At 46.2% G+C, this 14,124-nt stretch overlaps 1 protein-coding gene across 4 annotated transcripts; it reads right to left on the reverse strand.

Moving 5' to 3' along the window:
• Positions 1-1,045: 1,045 nt before the first annotated feature.
• On the reverse strand, positions 1,046-13,304 carry LOC137207237 (zinc finger protein 75A-like). Of its 4 annotated transcripts, none has more exons than XM_067706865.1 (7): positions 13,072-13,304; positions 11,100-11,228; positions 9,093-9,288; positions 7,937-8,025; positions 7,525-7,651; positions 4,385-4,495; positions 1,046-4,206 (listed from the first exon to the last, which is right to left on the reverse strand). In XM_067706865.1, exons 2-7 carry the CDS (start codon positions 11,118-11,120, stop codon positions 3,608-3,610), a joined length of 1,143 nt encoding a protein of 380 aa, XP_067562966.1. In that variant the 5' UTR covers positions 11,121-11,228; positions 13,072-13,304; the 3' UTR covers positions 1,046-3,607. The 4 variants fall into 4 exon arrangements, with proteins under 4 accessions (XP_067562966.1, XP_067562965.1, XP_067562967.1 ...); XM_067706864.1 differs by having other exon boundaries at positions 7,937-8,028; positions 13,072-13,302; XM_067706866.1 differs by lacking the exon at positions 13,072-13,304 and having other exon boundaries at positions 7,937-8,028; positions 11,096-11,228.
• Positions 13,305-14,124: the final 820 nt, after the last annotated feature.

Genomic DNA, 14,124 nt, shown 5'->3' on the forward strand with positions numbered 1-14,124 from the left:
TACAATGGTCACAGGACCGTGTCCACTGGGACTCATGCAGAGAAGGGGTCGAGGATTTGGGGACGAGGCTAGGTCAGTGATCCAATTCTCAGAACCAACCTTGGAGCCACTATAAGGCTGTTAACTGGACATACAAAAACGAAGCACCTTCTGGTTTGTCCTAGAAATCATCTGATTTTGCAGGTCATATTAGTGAGAACTTTAACACTGTTTGAGGCTGAACCTAGGGTTGTGTCTGATTTTTTAAACGAAGCCTCTTAGTTTTACCTTGTTGTTTTACTAATCGGCTCTCCTCGCTGTGATGAGGTATAGAATGCCTTCTTCCAACCTGAATACATCCAACCCAAATTCCAAAACATACGTAGTAGTAAAACACTGTGCTGATTAGTGGCTAAGTTAGAACTTTCCCACTGCAAGTTTCTCATTCCCCAGCTGGAGTGCCCTGCTCCTGTTTTCCTGTCCAAGCTTCTTCCCAACTGTTACCTTTCAGTCCAGGAAAGGAAGCCACCTTCCTCTTTACAACAATCTGGGAAAACTTGGTGATCTCCTTCCCATTTTCTAAGGCACAATTCAAAGAAGGTACAACAGAGCTATTTACCAAACCATTCCTTGAAGTCTACTGCACTCACTTAGAATGGAAAGGAACCCCTAACCTCTCCCTAGCCCACTGATCAACAGAAGCCCTTCCTGTGCATGCAGGGCTGTGGAGAGTGGAACAGAGGGCAGACAAAGACAACGAAATGGAATAAGGCCAGAGAGAGAGACAGATGGTTGCCTCATCCACTTCAACAACTGACCTCTACAGGATTTGTCCCTGGTAAGCAAGCAAGCAGTCTGTCTTTCCCATCACCTATAGTCTTATAAGCTCCTAAGTGTTCCCATCAGTGTTACACCAGCTCAGTGGAGCATCTAGAGGAAACTAGATCTCTTCCAAGGACCAAAGACCAGGTGGAATGACAAAGAAGTTTCCTGAGCTCTAGCAGAAGACGGTCTTACTACTGACAGGCCAGGTTATGCTGCAGAAACACATAGCACCAACATCCCATTGACTTAACACAACAAAAGTTTATTTCTCATTCCTACAGTCCATTATAGGTCTGGGGGACTCTCCAGAACAGATACCCCTCCACAATGTGGGGGGCTCGGCATTCCAGACTGTTCTGATCTTGTGACTCCTATGTGCTTATATGACTGAGGCAGGAAAAGACACCACTAGAGAGTCCTGCAGCAACAAACAAATGCTACAGCCGAGAAGGGAAACTTTTGCTCACACCCATTGCTCAAAACTATCTCAGGATGCTAACTGCAAGGAGAAAAAAGTCTAACCACTCCCTTCTTACTGTTCACTAGGATACAAGCTCCATGAGGATATGCATTTTGTCTCCTTGTCCACTACTATATCCTTAGTTTAAAAGACTACCTGGGTACATAATAGGCCCTCATCAAATTGAATGAATGAATGCAGTGTCAGCAAGAAATCCACATGTATATCTTGGGAGAAAAAACAGAGTCCCAGGGGTGTAAGGCTGAGACTGTTGGGTAAGATCTATGCAGACCAGAGCTTCAGAGCTGGCCGAGCTTAAAAAATAAGCACACTGGTATACTGGTACAGTTATCTTAAGAGAAGAAAATGAAATCCTGCTGAAAGCGGCAGACCAAAACCTCAGGTGACTTACACCATAAAGCACTGAAGCCAAGGACCAAATCAACCGAGCAAACCACCACCACGAGTGCTCAGCTCCTGGAAGGAGCTGCAACAGCCACAAATGCATCTGCTCCTTTAATGTAGTCAGTCCACCCAACATACCACTGGGGACCAGGGGAAAGGGAAGGACACGCACACTGACTGAGACCCTGCTATTTCCCAGGCTGATAGGTGTTTTTCCTTCATCAACCCCTCTAATCCCCAGAAAAACCCTGAGTTGAGTGTTATCTCTATTTCATATGGAAACTGGAGATTTAAGAGTGTTTCAGTAACCAATCAAGAAACAGGAATGTGTTACAAGCTAGAAATAGAAATAGATACAATACAATGTCATCCAGGCTGGCTGGGCAGGGACAACATACAGATCAGTCCTGTTCATCCTGCCCTCAGGCCTGACTGATGCAGCTAAGTGACAGCCAACAGACCCACTAGCTATGGGGTCTTAACAAGCCTCTGGATCTCTCTGAACCTAACTTCCCTTTTTATAAGAGATTTGTAAGAGATCATTTAACCTCTTTCCTAATACTACCTGAAAGCTCTAACAGGAACACATCTGAATCACTACTGTAGGTGTTATAAGAAAATCCACAGCCCATAGATTTTTGGCATTCTATGCTATGCTGGAGAAAACAGAAACTGGAAGACCCTGCCTGTTTAACAGTTTACAGTGTAAGTCAACCAAGGCAGATGCAGGTTCACCTAGCCTTGCCTGCCACTCAACATCAGTTCCCAAACCTTTCCTTTTGGGAACTTGGTCTCCTGCTCACTGAATTCCCAGAGCACCATTCCCAGTGACCCACAGAATCCTCCCTACTGCATACACTCCAGTTCCCAGACAAACATAACTTTCTTGTTGTTCTTAGTAACAAACAAAAGCCAAGTTAAAATACAAACAGACAAAAACCTAAGAAGTTGATCCTGAATTCCCATTAATTTCCATGAGCTTCAGAAAAGTGCTCATATTTATGGCTGTTTTATCCTATTGGCATTGTGAGGTAAGGAGTCCAGTTAATTGCAGAAAATTCTTCTTTTCATCTAAAACATACCAAATGGCTAAAAATTCCAACCCATGTCCACATGATCTCATTAGATATTCTTTTTTCCAACACCACAAATGAGAGGCCATGATAGTGCATTATTAGTTCACCTGGCAGATACTCTAACAGTGAAGTAAATGACTTCATCACAGTAAAAACTGTGCTAACAGGACTAAAGAGATATAGTTGCTAAAATGTTCAAGAAGGAACTCAGAACCAGGTCAACTTTGTGAACACTGTCCAATGACAAAACAGAGTAAGAAAATCCAATTTGGTTCTTGGAAAACTTTATATTAGAATTCATTTCTACCTCATGAGACTACTGAAATTCGTAAGTCTGCTAACTGGAAGACAATGGTATGCAATGAAACATGTATATTACTGCTTTTTGTTTTGGAAGACCATGCTACAAATGTTTCTATCATATGTGCTTAAGAGTGGCTGGGGAGGTCATTCTGTGACCAAGGAAGACTGATGATTCATGACTGCATCTGCTATTTTGAAGCTGATCTTGCTATTTTGCCAGGTACAATCCCAAAGCAGCTTTTTCCCTTACTCAGAATATTCTTAGAACACTATTTTTGCTAAAGAATTCAGTAAAAGTTCTAAGTAAAAACAGTAAGTAGTACAACTATTAGCGTTTCCCCTCCACAGTCAACCCTGATTTCTTTCTGTGAAACATGACGTTTACATCTCCAAATTTTCCACTGGTGAAAAATTCTTCATGCTTCTTAATTTTGCATTTTTTCATAAACTTTAGGGTCAAGCGCTGCTTGGTATATGTCTGTAGGCTGAGGACACTGAACAAGCTTTCCTTCACTGGTGTCAAAGTCTTGAGCACTTATTGAAGATTCTCCTGCATGTGCTACAGGTGGGTTCTCCGGTGTTTAATAAGGTGGGAATTTTGACTGAATTTTTTTCCACATTGATGACATGTAAAGGGCTTCTCTCCAGTGTGAGTTCTTTGGTGTGTGTGGAGATGTGAATTTTGACTGAAGCTTTTCCCACACCATGAGCATTTATATGGCTTTACTCCTTGGTGTGTTGTTAAGTGCTTATTGAGATCTGACCTCCATCTAAACCTCTTATCACACTGTTCACATTTATACGGTTTCTCTTCAGTGTGAATTCTTTGGTGCTTAATAAGGTCAGAACTAACTCTGAAGCTTTTCCCACATTCCTGACATTTAAAAGGCTTCTCTCCTGCACGTTCTTTCTCATGAAGCTCGATAAGTTTCAGCAGCTCTTCTTCCCACCAGTTTGAAAATTTAATTCCTTCCTTCACTGGAAAATCTTGGTGCCATTTCCCCACCCTATGCGTATCACCATGATTTTCTTTGCCCATTGTTTTCTGATGAACATTCACACTGGCTTTTTTTGATACTATGTCTCCTGGTGCTTGTATTTCTAAGTCAGAAAAACATATAGGTTGATGATTTTCAGTGTCATTTTTCATCTTTATCTCTGTTGGAATAAACATAAGAATCAGCCAACTGTATGTCAGAGCAAGAAAACCATGGGAATAGAAAAAAACGCAATATTCACTGATTTTAAAAAAATAGGGAAGTAGAATCTTAAAATGTTAAGCCCTTGTAAAGGTTCCTACCAAGGCACATTTCTCCTCTTCCCATGGTATATTTACCTGAAAACAGCTCTTCGGGACTGTCTTTGAATATTGGGGGTCCTTGAACCCATGGCTCTTCCCCTTGCTCTAAGCAGCAGATCACTTTAGTTTTGGGGAGCACAAATAATGCTGTGAAATAAAAAACTGAAGTCAGTGACTGGAACTAACAATGGTTCACTAATTCCAGACTACTTCAGGAAGTGCAAAAGATACTTTAACAGTTTCTTATCCTGAATGGTTAAATGGAGTGTCTCATATCCAATATTAAGTTTACACTATACTGCATTTGTGAGTGGGTATGTAAAGACTGGGAAATAAATCTAAGCTAGATCTATGAAAAGGGTATGTGAATTCATTGCATGTTCCCCATCTTCTGAAACCAATACTCCATATTCAACTAAGCTGTAACCAAACTCCAGAGGCTACAGGAAATACAGGCTGGTCCTATTACCTCTTTAGGAAGACTCATACTGGATAAGGCCAGGTCTAGGGGAGTCAATGTGAAGGTCAGTGGGCTGCGTATCATAAATACAAGTGATTCCTGTTATATTATAGCAAGTTTCAATTGAGTTCTCAGGTACCAGACACTGGACCAGGAAAGATTTCTACTACTCCTATAGCTCACTGGTTCACATCCAGGTGGAGGAAACATACCAGAATTACTTAGTGGACTTTCTTTAAATCATATTGCCAAGTATGGAAAGCATTCATCACTCAGTCATTCAATGCATATGTGCTGAGTGGCTATGGTGCACCAGGCACCCTCTATGTGCTAGGGATACAGTGGTGAATAAGCCAAGCCCCTTGATCTCAGAGAGCTTATCTTCTAGCGCAGAGTGAGACAGTCTAATGTCAATAAACACGCAAATAAAATATCAGGAAGTGATAATCGTTTTGAAGAAAACTAGAGCAGGGTGAGAGAACACTTAAGATTCTGCTTCTGTGAAAGTATTTTAAATAAGGCTATGTGAAAAGCTTCTCTTAGTGATATTTGAAGGACTTCCTTGGTGGTCCAGTGGTTAAGACCCATGCTCCCAATGCAGTGGGTCCAGGTTCGATCCGTGGTTGGGGAGCTAAGATGCTGCAACTAAGAGTTCGCATGCTGCAACTAAAAATCCCGCATGCTGCAACTAAAGATCCAGAGTGCCAAACTAAGACCCTGCACAGCCACATAAATATATATTTAAAAAAAAGGAAAAAAAGTGATATTTTGAGCAGAACCCTAAACTGAGAGTTTTGTCATATGGCAGAAAAGTGTGCCAGGCACAGGGAAGGAGAAAGAAATGAGCACACCAAGCCCATGAAACAACAAGATGAGCAGTGTGAATAAAGAGGCCAGAGCAAGGGCACGAGTGGCAGGAGACGACAGCAGGGAGATGAGGAGGGGCCAGATCGTGGAGGAAGCCTTGGTAAGGAATTTGGTTCTTATATTGAATGTGATGAGAAGTTATCGTAAGGTTTTTAAGCAGAAAATGTCATCATCTGATTAGGTTTGGTTTTTTTGGCCACACCCTGCAGCTTCCAGGATCTTACTTCCCCAACCAGGGATTGAACCTACACCCTTCACACTGAAAGTGCAGAGTCCTAACCACTGGACCACCAGAGAATTCCCCGTGATTAGGGGTGTTTTTTTTGTTGTTTTTTTTTTTAAATACCTTTATTTTATTTATTTATTTTTGGCTGTGTTGGGTATTCGTTGCTGTACGCGGGCTTTCTCTAGTTGCAGTGAGCAAGTGGGGGCTACTCTTTGTTGCAGTGTGTGGGCTTCTCATTGTTATGTCTTCCCTTGTTGCAGAGCACAGGCTCTAGACGAGTGCGCTTCAGTAGTTGTGGTACACAGGCTCAGTAGTTGTGGCGCACGGGCTGAGTTGCTCTGCAGCATGTGGGAACTTCCTGGAGCAGGGCTCAAACTCGTGTCCCCTGCATTGGCAGGCGGATTCTTAACCCCTGCGCCACCAGGGAAGCCCCCCATGATTAGGTTTTTAAAAGACTCTGGCTGCTGTGTGGAAAACTGATTGTGGGAGGGCAGGAGTGGTGGCAGTTAGAAAGTATTGAGTGAACCTTGTGGCTGAGACAAGGATGGTAACAGCACAAGAGGCTGAGACATGATCTGATTCAAGCTACACTGTGAGGGTGGAGCCAAGCTGATTAGCGATGACCTAGTAGTGGGGTAGGATGGCAAGATCACAGTAAAGAATGATCCATAGGTTTTCTGGCCTGAAATACTGGGTGAATGGTAGTGTCCTTTAGGGAGACAGGAAAGAGAAGAGCAAAGCAAATTTGGAGGGAACGGAACAAAAATTCTGGATAAGGAATGAGCATGTGAACTTGGCAAAAGCTCCCAGGTAAACTGGTTACACCTTTTCCCTGCCGAACCACTATCTGAGAATCAAAAAGCAACTGGTAAATATATCTGTGTAGATAAAAAAGAAAAAAAAAAAAGCAACTGGAAAAGAGACTCTCTCACAGAGAAAGCCAAGAATATGACAGATTACTCAACTCCTATGCAAAGGGAAGGGCAAAGAACTTCCCTGGTGGTTTAGTAGTCAAGAATCCACCTTCCAATGCAGCAGACGGGGGTTCAACCCCTGGTCAGGGAACTAAAATCCCACATGCCACGGGGCAATGAAGCCCGCACCACAACTACAGAGCCCGCGCGCTCTAGAGCCTGTGTGCCACAACTAGAGAGAAGCCCACGTGCCGCAACGAAACATCTCGCATGCCACATCGAAGATCTCGCATGCCACAACTAAGGTCTGACGCAGCCAAATAAATAATTTTTTTAAAAAAAGATTCAGGACTTCCCTGGTGGCGCAGTGGTTAAGAATCCGCCTGCCAGTGCAGGGGACACAAGTTTGAGCCCTGGTCCGGGAAGATCCCACATGCCGCGGAGCAACTAAGCCCATGTGCCACAACTACTAAGCCTGCACTCTAGAGCCCACGAGCCACAATTGCTGAAGCCCACGTGCCTAGAGCCTGTGCTCTGCAATGAGAAGCCACTGCAATGAGAAGCCCATGCACCACAACAAAGAGTAGCCCCTGCTCGCCGCAACTAGAGAAAGCCCGCGTGCAGCAACGAAGACCCAACACAGCCAAAAAGATAAATTAAAAAAATTTAAAAAAAAAAGATTCAATGAAGGGAAGGGGAGAATCTTTACCTAGAGAGATGACAGTCTCATAGTTTTCTTGCATTACATCATTGTAGAGGGCCTTCTGAGTAGGATCCAGTAACTCCCATTCTTCCTGGGAAAAATATATGGCCACTTCTTCAAATGTCAACAAGCTCTAAAAAGAGAATACGCTTTAGCTAAGTATTTGCCACTTCAAAAGCAGCCCAACCATCTGACCCATGATTTGTATGTTAGGCCAGGAACTAAAGGAACAGCACATGATACTTTTTAAAGTAAGGAGGCAGAAATGGAAGAGGCAAGGGATCAGCAAACAGTCTGGGAGGTGTCCAGTTCCCCAGCAGGATCATCTGGGTTAACACGCCTCTAAGCACGTGCTGGGCAGTGTAGGTCAAGGGCAGCAGGGAGAGGCAGCCCTAAGAAGCTGGAAAGCACAGCTCACCTGGGACTCAGGCAAGATGAGCTCAGGTGCCACTGGCCAGTCTTTGGTGTTTGTCTGTTCAGGAAAGGCTAGGATCCGGTGAGCAGGCACCGCTGTGGGTGAAAGATAGCAGAGGTAATTTCTCTCGCTTCTGTTTCTGAACGTGGTAGGCTCTTTTCTAAAATACAGAAGACCCCGATTTTTTTAGTATTGATGAGATACCTTTACAAGTACGTGTGCTGGACTTCCCTGGTGGCGCAGTGGTTAAGAATCCGCCTGCCAATGCAGGGGACATGGGTTCAAGCCCTGGTCCAGGAAGATCCTACATGCCATGGAGCAACTAAGCCCGTGCACCCCAGATACTGAGCCTGTGCTCTAGAGCCCAAGAGCCACAACTACTGAAGCCCGCGCACCCAGAGCCCATGCTCTGCAACAAGAAAAGCCACCACAATGAGAAGCCCACGCACCACAAGGAAGCCACCACAATGAGAAGCCACCTCAATGAGAAGCCCACGCACCACCTCGCTCACCGCAACTAGAGAAAGCCCACGTGCAGCAACGAAGACCCAACACAGCCAAAAATAAATAAATACATAAATTTATTTATTAAAAAAAAAAGTGTGTGTGTTCAGAAATGCCTCTCTCATTATAAATGAAAACCATGGAACTACCAGCCTCTAAAACAGGTTCCCTAGTTTTCATGAGCAAATTAATGAAACGAAAAAAATTTTTATTACCTTCTCGTGACATAAATTGAAAACAAAATACTCAGGGAATCCAGTGTACAGTAAGAGATGTAGTTTTTTTCTTTTTTTATCATTTATTACTTTTTTTCTGGTACAAATAGTGTTCACATTCTGCCACTAACCACCCATTCTGATCCCAATTCCTTCCATATTTTCAGCATGAGGTGAGACTGACCCTCTCTGCTTTTCTAAAAACAGAATTCCTGATGTTATTACCAGGGTTCTGTGGTTTGGAGATTTCTGAATCTTAGGCCAACCCCCACCTTCAACCACACCTGGTCTGCTCTACCATAATCTGTGGGGCATCCTAATTGCTAACGTGGCTACATTAGTAGATCCACAGGGCAAGAAAGAAAATGGTAACAACATTCTGGCTTAACAAATTACTATCCCAGCTCCCAGGAGAAGGCAAGTAACGTGAAGCTCCTTACCCCTCTCACATACGGGCTCAGTTTCTTTGTGGGTATTCCTGATCAGCAGCTCTTGTAGACTCTGGTGTGTATTCCAAAATTCTTCATCCTGGGACATGCCCACTTGCTGGGCCTCTGCTGGCTTCAGCTTGAAGCCTAGGGCCTCTGCTGTCTCTCCCAAGAGCACTGCCTCCTTTCCCAGCTCATGGTCTGCAACCTAGAAATAATGCCCATCCTTGTTACCATGGAACTTACTTTTCGTTTGGGAGTTGGTGGGAGAGGGAGGAAAAAGCAGAGTGCAAACTGTGGCAAGAAGGAGACACTAAAGGAAATGTCACAAAGACTTAAGAGAGATACGGGACCACCAATTTCCCACAAGAACTATACACAAAATATAGGAAAATTGGCAGAAGAGGAAAAAAGGTGTGGTTACTGTCAGCCCTCCAAGACAGCAGCCCCCACCCTCTGCATCCAGCCCAGCTCAGACCACTAACACGGCTGCACAGGCCACCTGTTCTCATGCTGCCTTGACAGACTTTCTCTCCCAACTTAGATTCTTGCCTTAGTGGTTTCCTGTCCTCTAACTCTCTCAAAAGATTAAGGAATTGAATTTAAAAGTTGTCCTGTCGGGCTTCCCTGGTGGCGCAGTGGTTGAGAGTCCGCCTGCTGATGCAGGGGACATGGGTTCGTGCCCCGGTCCGGGAAGATCCCACATGCTGCGGAGCGGCTGGGCCTGTGAGCCATGGCCGCTGAGCCTGCATGTCCAGAGCCTGTGCTCCACAACTGGAGAGGCCACAACAGTGAGAGGCCCGTGTACGCCAAAAAAAAAAAAAAAAAAAAAAGTTGTCCTGTCAACCAGATTTTCCACATGGCCAGGGAAGAGTCCCACAGAGGATTGGGATGAAATGGAGAAAAAAGTGGGAGGAAAGAGTCAAGGCTCCAACCTATCCCCAAATGATTTTGACACAAAACGTTTGCCCTCCCGGTATTCTCAGTAGGCCTGTGAAGCCAGTTGGTATGCTGCCACCTGCCCAAGGGCATGCCCTGGATCCCCGCTCACAGCACAGCCAAGGAACAACCACTGAGGGAGGGCAGTGGAGGCCCTTGTCTACGGTACAGAGGACACTATCCCTCACGCTCTTTCTTCTCTCAGCTACTCTGTTGGGATTTCCAAATCTTTCTTTCCCTGTTTTCTTTCTACTTTTTCTCTTCCTGGGCAGTCTTCCTCTAGTTGTTTGGTTTCTCCTTCTCTTTCCTATCTTCACTCTCCTTTGGTCTCTGAGAATTACTGCTTTTTGGATCTGTCCCTTCCTCTCCAACTCCTTATTGCCTTTTGTTTGTTTCTAAGAACTTGAGGCTCATCTCCTTTGCCAAGCCAGACTAGGCTCATTACCCTCAACACACCCTGGCTCCAAAGAGGGCAAAAAGCAACTCTCCCTAAGGCCAGGGAAGTCTGCCAGGAACTCTGAAACCTGTGGACTGACTATGGCTGTGAGTCTGTGCTTTCACGTCCTGCTTTACATGTCCTAAAGGAACAACAGAACTGAGACTTAATTCATCTTATTTCCCAATTAACTGCCCCCAATACATCCACCTTCACCCTGTTTTACTGCACATATGAAGAATCTTTCTTCTCACCCCATTCCTCATTTGACCAGATTCCCTCTGTAAGTGTTCTACCAGGACCACAGCCTCCTCAATGCTCTGTAGATGGTGCTCCTTTATGCAACTCTGGGTGTCCCTGGGCAGAATGGTCAGGAACTACTCTAGGACCACAAGTTCCAAGATCTGCACTTCTGACTGAATCTCTGGCCTCAGCCACCATGGGCTTAATTTCTGAAGCTGGTCAACAGCCTCCCTGGGTCCAGCTGCATCATGACAGAGGAAGCTCTAGAAGTGCTGGTGAAACCTCTTGGGACTGAGACTGTCCATTTGGGGGGCATATTTCTTATGCTGACTGGAGCTCTCTGTCACAGGTCCCTTGGTCTCCCACAGAGTCCTGATCTGAGGGTTCAAGTACTTACCCACCTTCAGATCTACTGTCATCATTCTGATCTAGGAACAATTTGGCTCCTGTGTTGGACACACCACCAGCACCATCTTTGACAACTGAGGCCCAGTCTGATCTGGAACAAAACCAACAGAAGGTTCTTCTTTCTAAGGCATTAAAGTGAGAAAAAAAAAAGTGCATGTCAATAAAAAAGTCACACGAACTTTACTACTTGTTACTTATTATAAGAGAAAAATGAACTTTAAAAATCAACTGCCAAGCCCTTGTTTCTCTCCTTTTCTTTCTATTATTCAACGGAATACAGCACGACTTATTGAAGACAAATGTAAATAAATTACTTTGCCTTAAAAAAAAAAAATAGGGCTTCCCTGGTGGCACAGTGGTTGAGAATCTGCCTGCCAATGCAGGGGACACGGGTACGAGCCCTGGTCTGGGAAGATCCCACAGGCCGCAGAGCAATTCGGCCCGTGAGCCACAATTACTGAGCCTGCGTGTCTGGAGCCTGTGCTCCGCAACAAGAGAGGCCACGGCAGGACTTCCCTGGTGGTGCAGTGGTTGAGAGTCCGCCTGCCGATGCAGGGGACACGGGTTCGTGTCCCGGTCTGGGAAGATCCCACATGCCGCGGAGCAGCTGGGCCCATGAGCCATGGCCGCTGAGCCTGTGCGTCCAGAGCCTATGCTCCGCAACGGGAGAGGCCACCACAGTGAGAGGCCCGCATACCGCAAAAAAAAAAAAACAAAGAGAGGCCACGACAGTGAGGGGCCCGCACACCACGATGGAAGAATGGCCCCCGCTCACCCCAACTAGAGAAAGCCCTCACACAGAAACGAAGACCCAACACAGCCAATAAATAAATAAATAATTTTTTAAAATTAATTAATTAATTAAATCAGGAGAGGTTGGTGGGTGAAAAAACTAGTACCCACTGGCTCCAAGGAGTTTGGGGATTATCCAAAGATTTAATTGATGCACTTCCTATGCCATCCTCTCCGTGTAAAGGAAAGATCAGGAGAATATTCTGAGTTTCTCTTAAATTTCAACATATCGTCCTAGTCTGTCTTCAGTAAGAGGGTACAACTTCTATGACCTTTGCTCTTTTGGGAAGATGAAAGACTTCACTTCCTGGACCATTTGAGGTGCTCCTTTGCATTGTATGAAAACTGGCAGAAGAGCTGGAACAATGAGACCAGAGTGGAAGAACAGTAATTCAGAAAAATGGAGCCTTACTCTTCTCAAAAGCATCCCCCAATTAAGTAACTAGTTGCTCTACATTCATCTTGGCATTTCTTTGTAAGATATATAAAGAGCACCATGCAGAAGATTTATACCTGAATTTTTAATTTTCATTACTTGACTTAGGAAAAATTACAGCTGATCCTTGTTCACAAAATGTGTATCCAAATGTCAGTTGGGAAAAAGGACAGCATGTTAGTTGGTGATGATTACATTCAGCTGCTACATTTCTCCAGGGCTCATTTAGACCTCTAAGCGAGGCTGAGGAGGAGTGCCTCGTGAGCCTCACTTTCCCTGAGTTGATCCAGCGGAAAGGGCACCGAAATTCTGCCCAGGAAGCCACGGTGTTCACAAACGGCCGGCTCCCGATGCCCACCTGGCTCTGAGGAGCAGGGACACTTCCCAGGCTTTCGCATCAGAGTTAGCTGATCTCTCTGAGGCTGGACCACCCGTTTCTCCCACAGTAACATCAACCGGTAAAGGAAACGCCGGCGGAGGCGGGAAAGTGGACACGACCGCCCGGGCGCGCCCGCGAGCACTGTGCCTGCGGGCAGTGTCCGAATGGACTCCCGCAGCGCGGCCCCGGGCGCCACCCGCACAAACGTTGTAGAGAGCGGCCTCACGAGCCTGACGGCGGGCCTCGCCCCAGACAGTCCAGCCGCCCGGCTCGGAAATACCCCCGGCTGCCTTGCAGCGGCCGGCGTCTCTCGGGGGCTCCGGAGCCTGCGCCGAAGCGGAAGCCGCTTCTAGGTTACCTCGGATGGCTTGGCTTCGTGGAGGCCGCTCCCTCCTCCCGGGGCTCTACCGCAAGTCGCCGCCGGTCCGGCCACCGCTCTAAGGAGGACAGCTCCCCGCCCCGCGCCACTCAGAGGTGGGTTCCGAGGCTCAGGCCCGGAACCACTTAGGTTCGCCTGGCCCGGACGGCCCGCCCGGAGCAGTTCCTCCGCCGGGGGCTTACCCACCCCCACCCCTCACTCTATCCAACCGGAAGGGGAAGTGACGTACCTCCGGAGAGAGGCTCCTCGCAGGTCAATGTGTCTTCACCGCCGCGAACTGGCGTTTACCAGGCGGCGAGAGTTGATGTCACGGAGTCTCAGGCCCGCGGAGCCTGAGGGCCCTGCACGGTGGCTGTCCTCTCGCGGCCATTACTTCCTTCGTCGTTGTGAGTGGGTGGCGACTGGTAACCCGGAGTCCCACCGCGTGACGTCCCCGCCCCTGCCAGTGCCCGAGCTGTCCTCCCGCCGCTTCTCACAACCTCTTCCGGTACCTGGTGTTGACTTAAAACAATAAAATAGCCAGTTATTTTATCAGCAAAATGAGTTAATTTGGGGACAATAAAGAGTTGCTATTTGGAATATGCAAACCCTGGCAACCATAAGCAAGTCTGGAGAACATGGTTCTTGTACACAGGAGACCTGAGGAGTTCGGGGCGACTGTTGTAACCCAAGAATCCACTGGAGCAAAATGGGAGTGTAGTGGCTTGTCATTGGCTGAATTTTGACAGTCTCTCATTGGCTCACCTGTTGCTAGGTCAGGAGAAAATCTTCCTCCTGGTGGGTAGTAAAGTAGTAACCTGTTGCTAATGCAATTGATGTCTAGTGGTTGGGCGTGAGATCAACCCCTTTGAGCTCTGATTCCATTTTAAATGAGGTACCGTTTATAATTTTCACAAAGGCAGTTTCGTCTAACTAATCTGGCTTGTGATAGGTGTGACCCAGACACTCACATGCAACCAAAGTTCCTACAGCTGGCTGAGCACGGCAATCCCTCTGTCTTACAACAGGCGTGTCAACAACCAAAAGATTCTC

The sequence above is a fragment of the Pseudorca crassidens genome, chromosome 15 (assembly GCF_039906515.1).
Source record: "Pseudorca crassidens isolate mPseCra1 chromosome 15, mPseCra1.hap1, whole genome shotgun sequence".
Classification (NCBI taxonomy): domain Eukaryota; kingdom Metazoa; phylum Chordata; class Mammalia; order Artiodactyla; family Delphinidae; genus Pseudorca; species Pseudorca crassidens.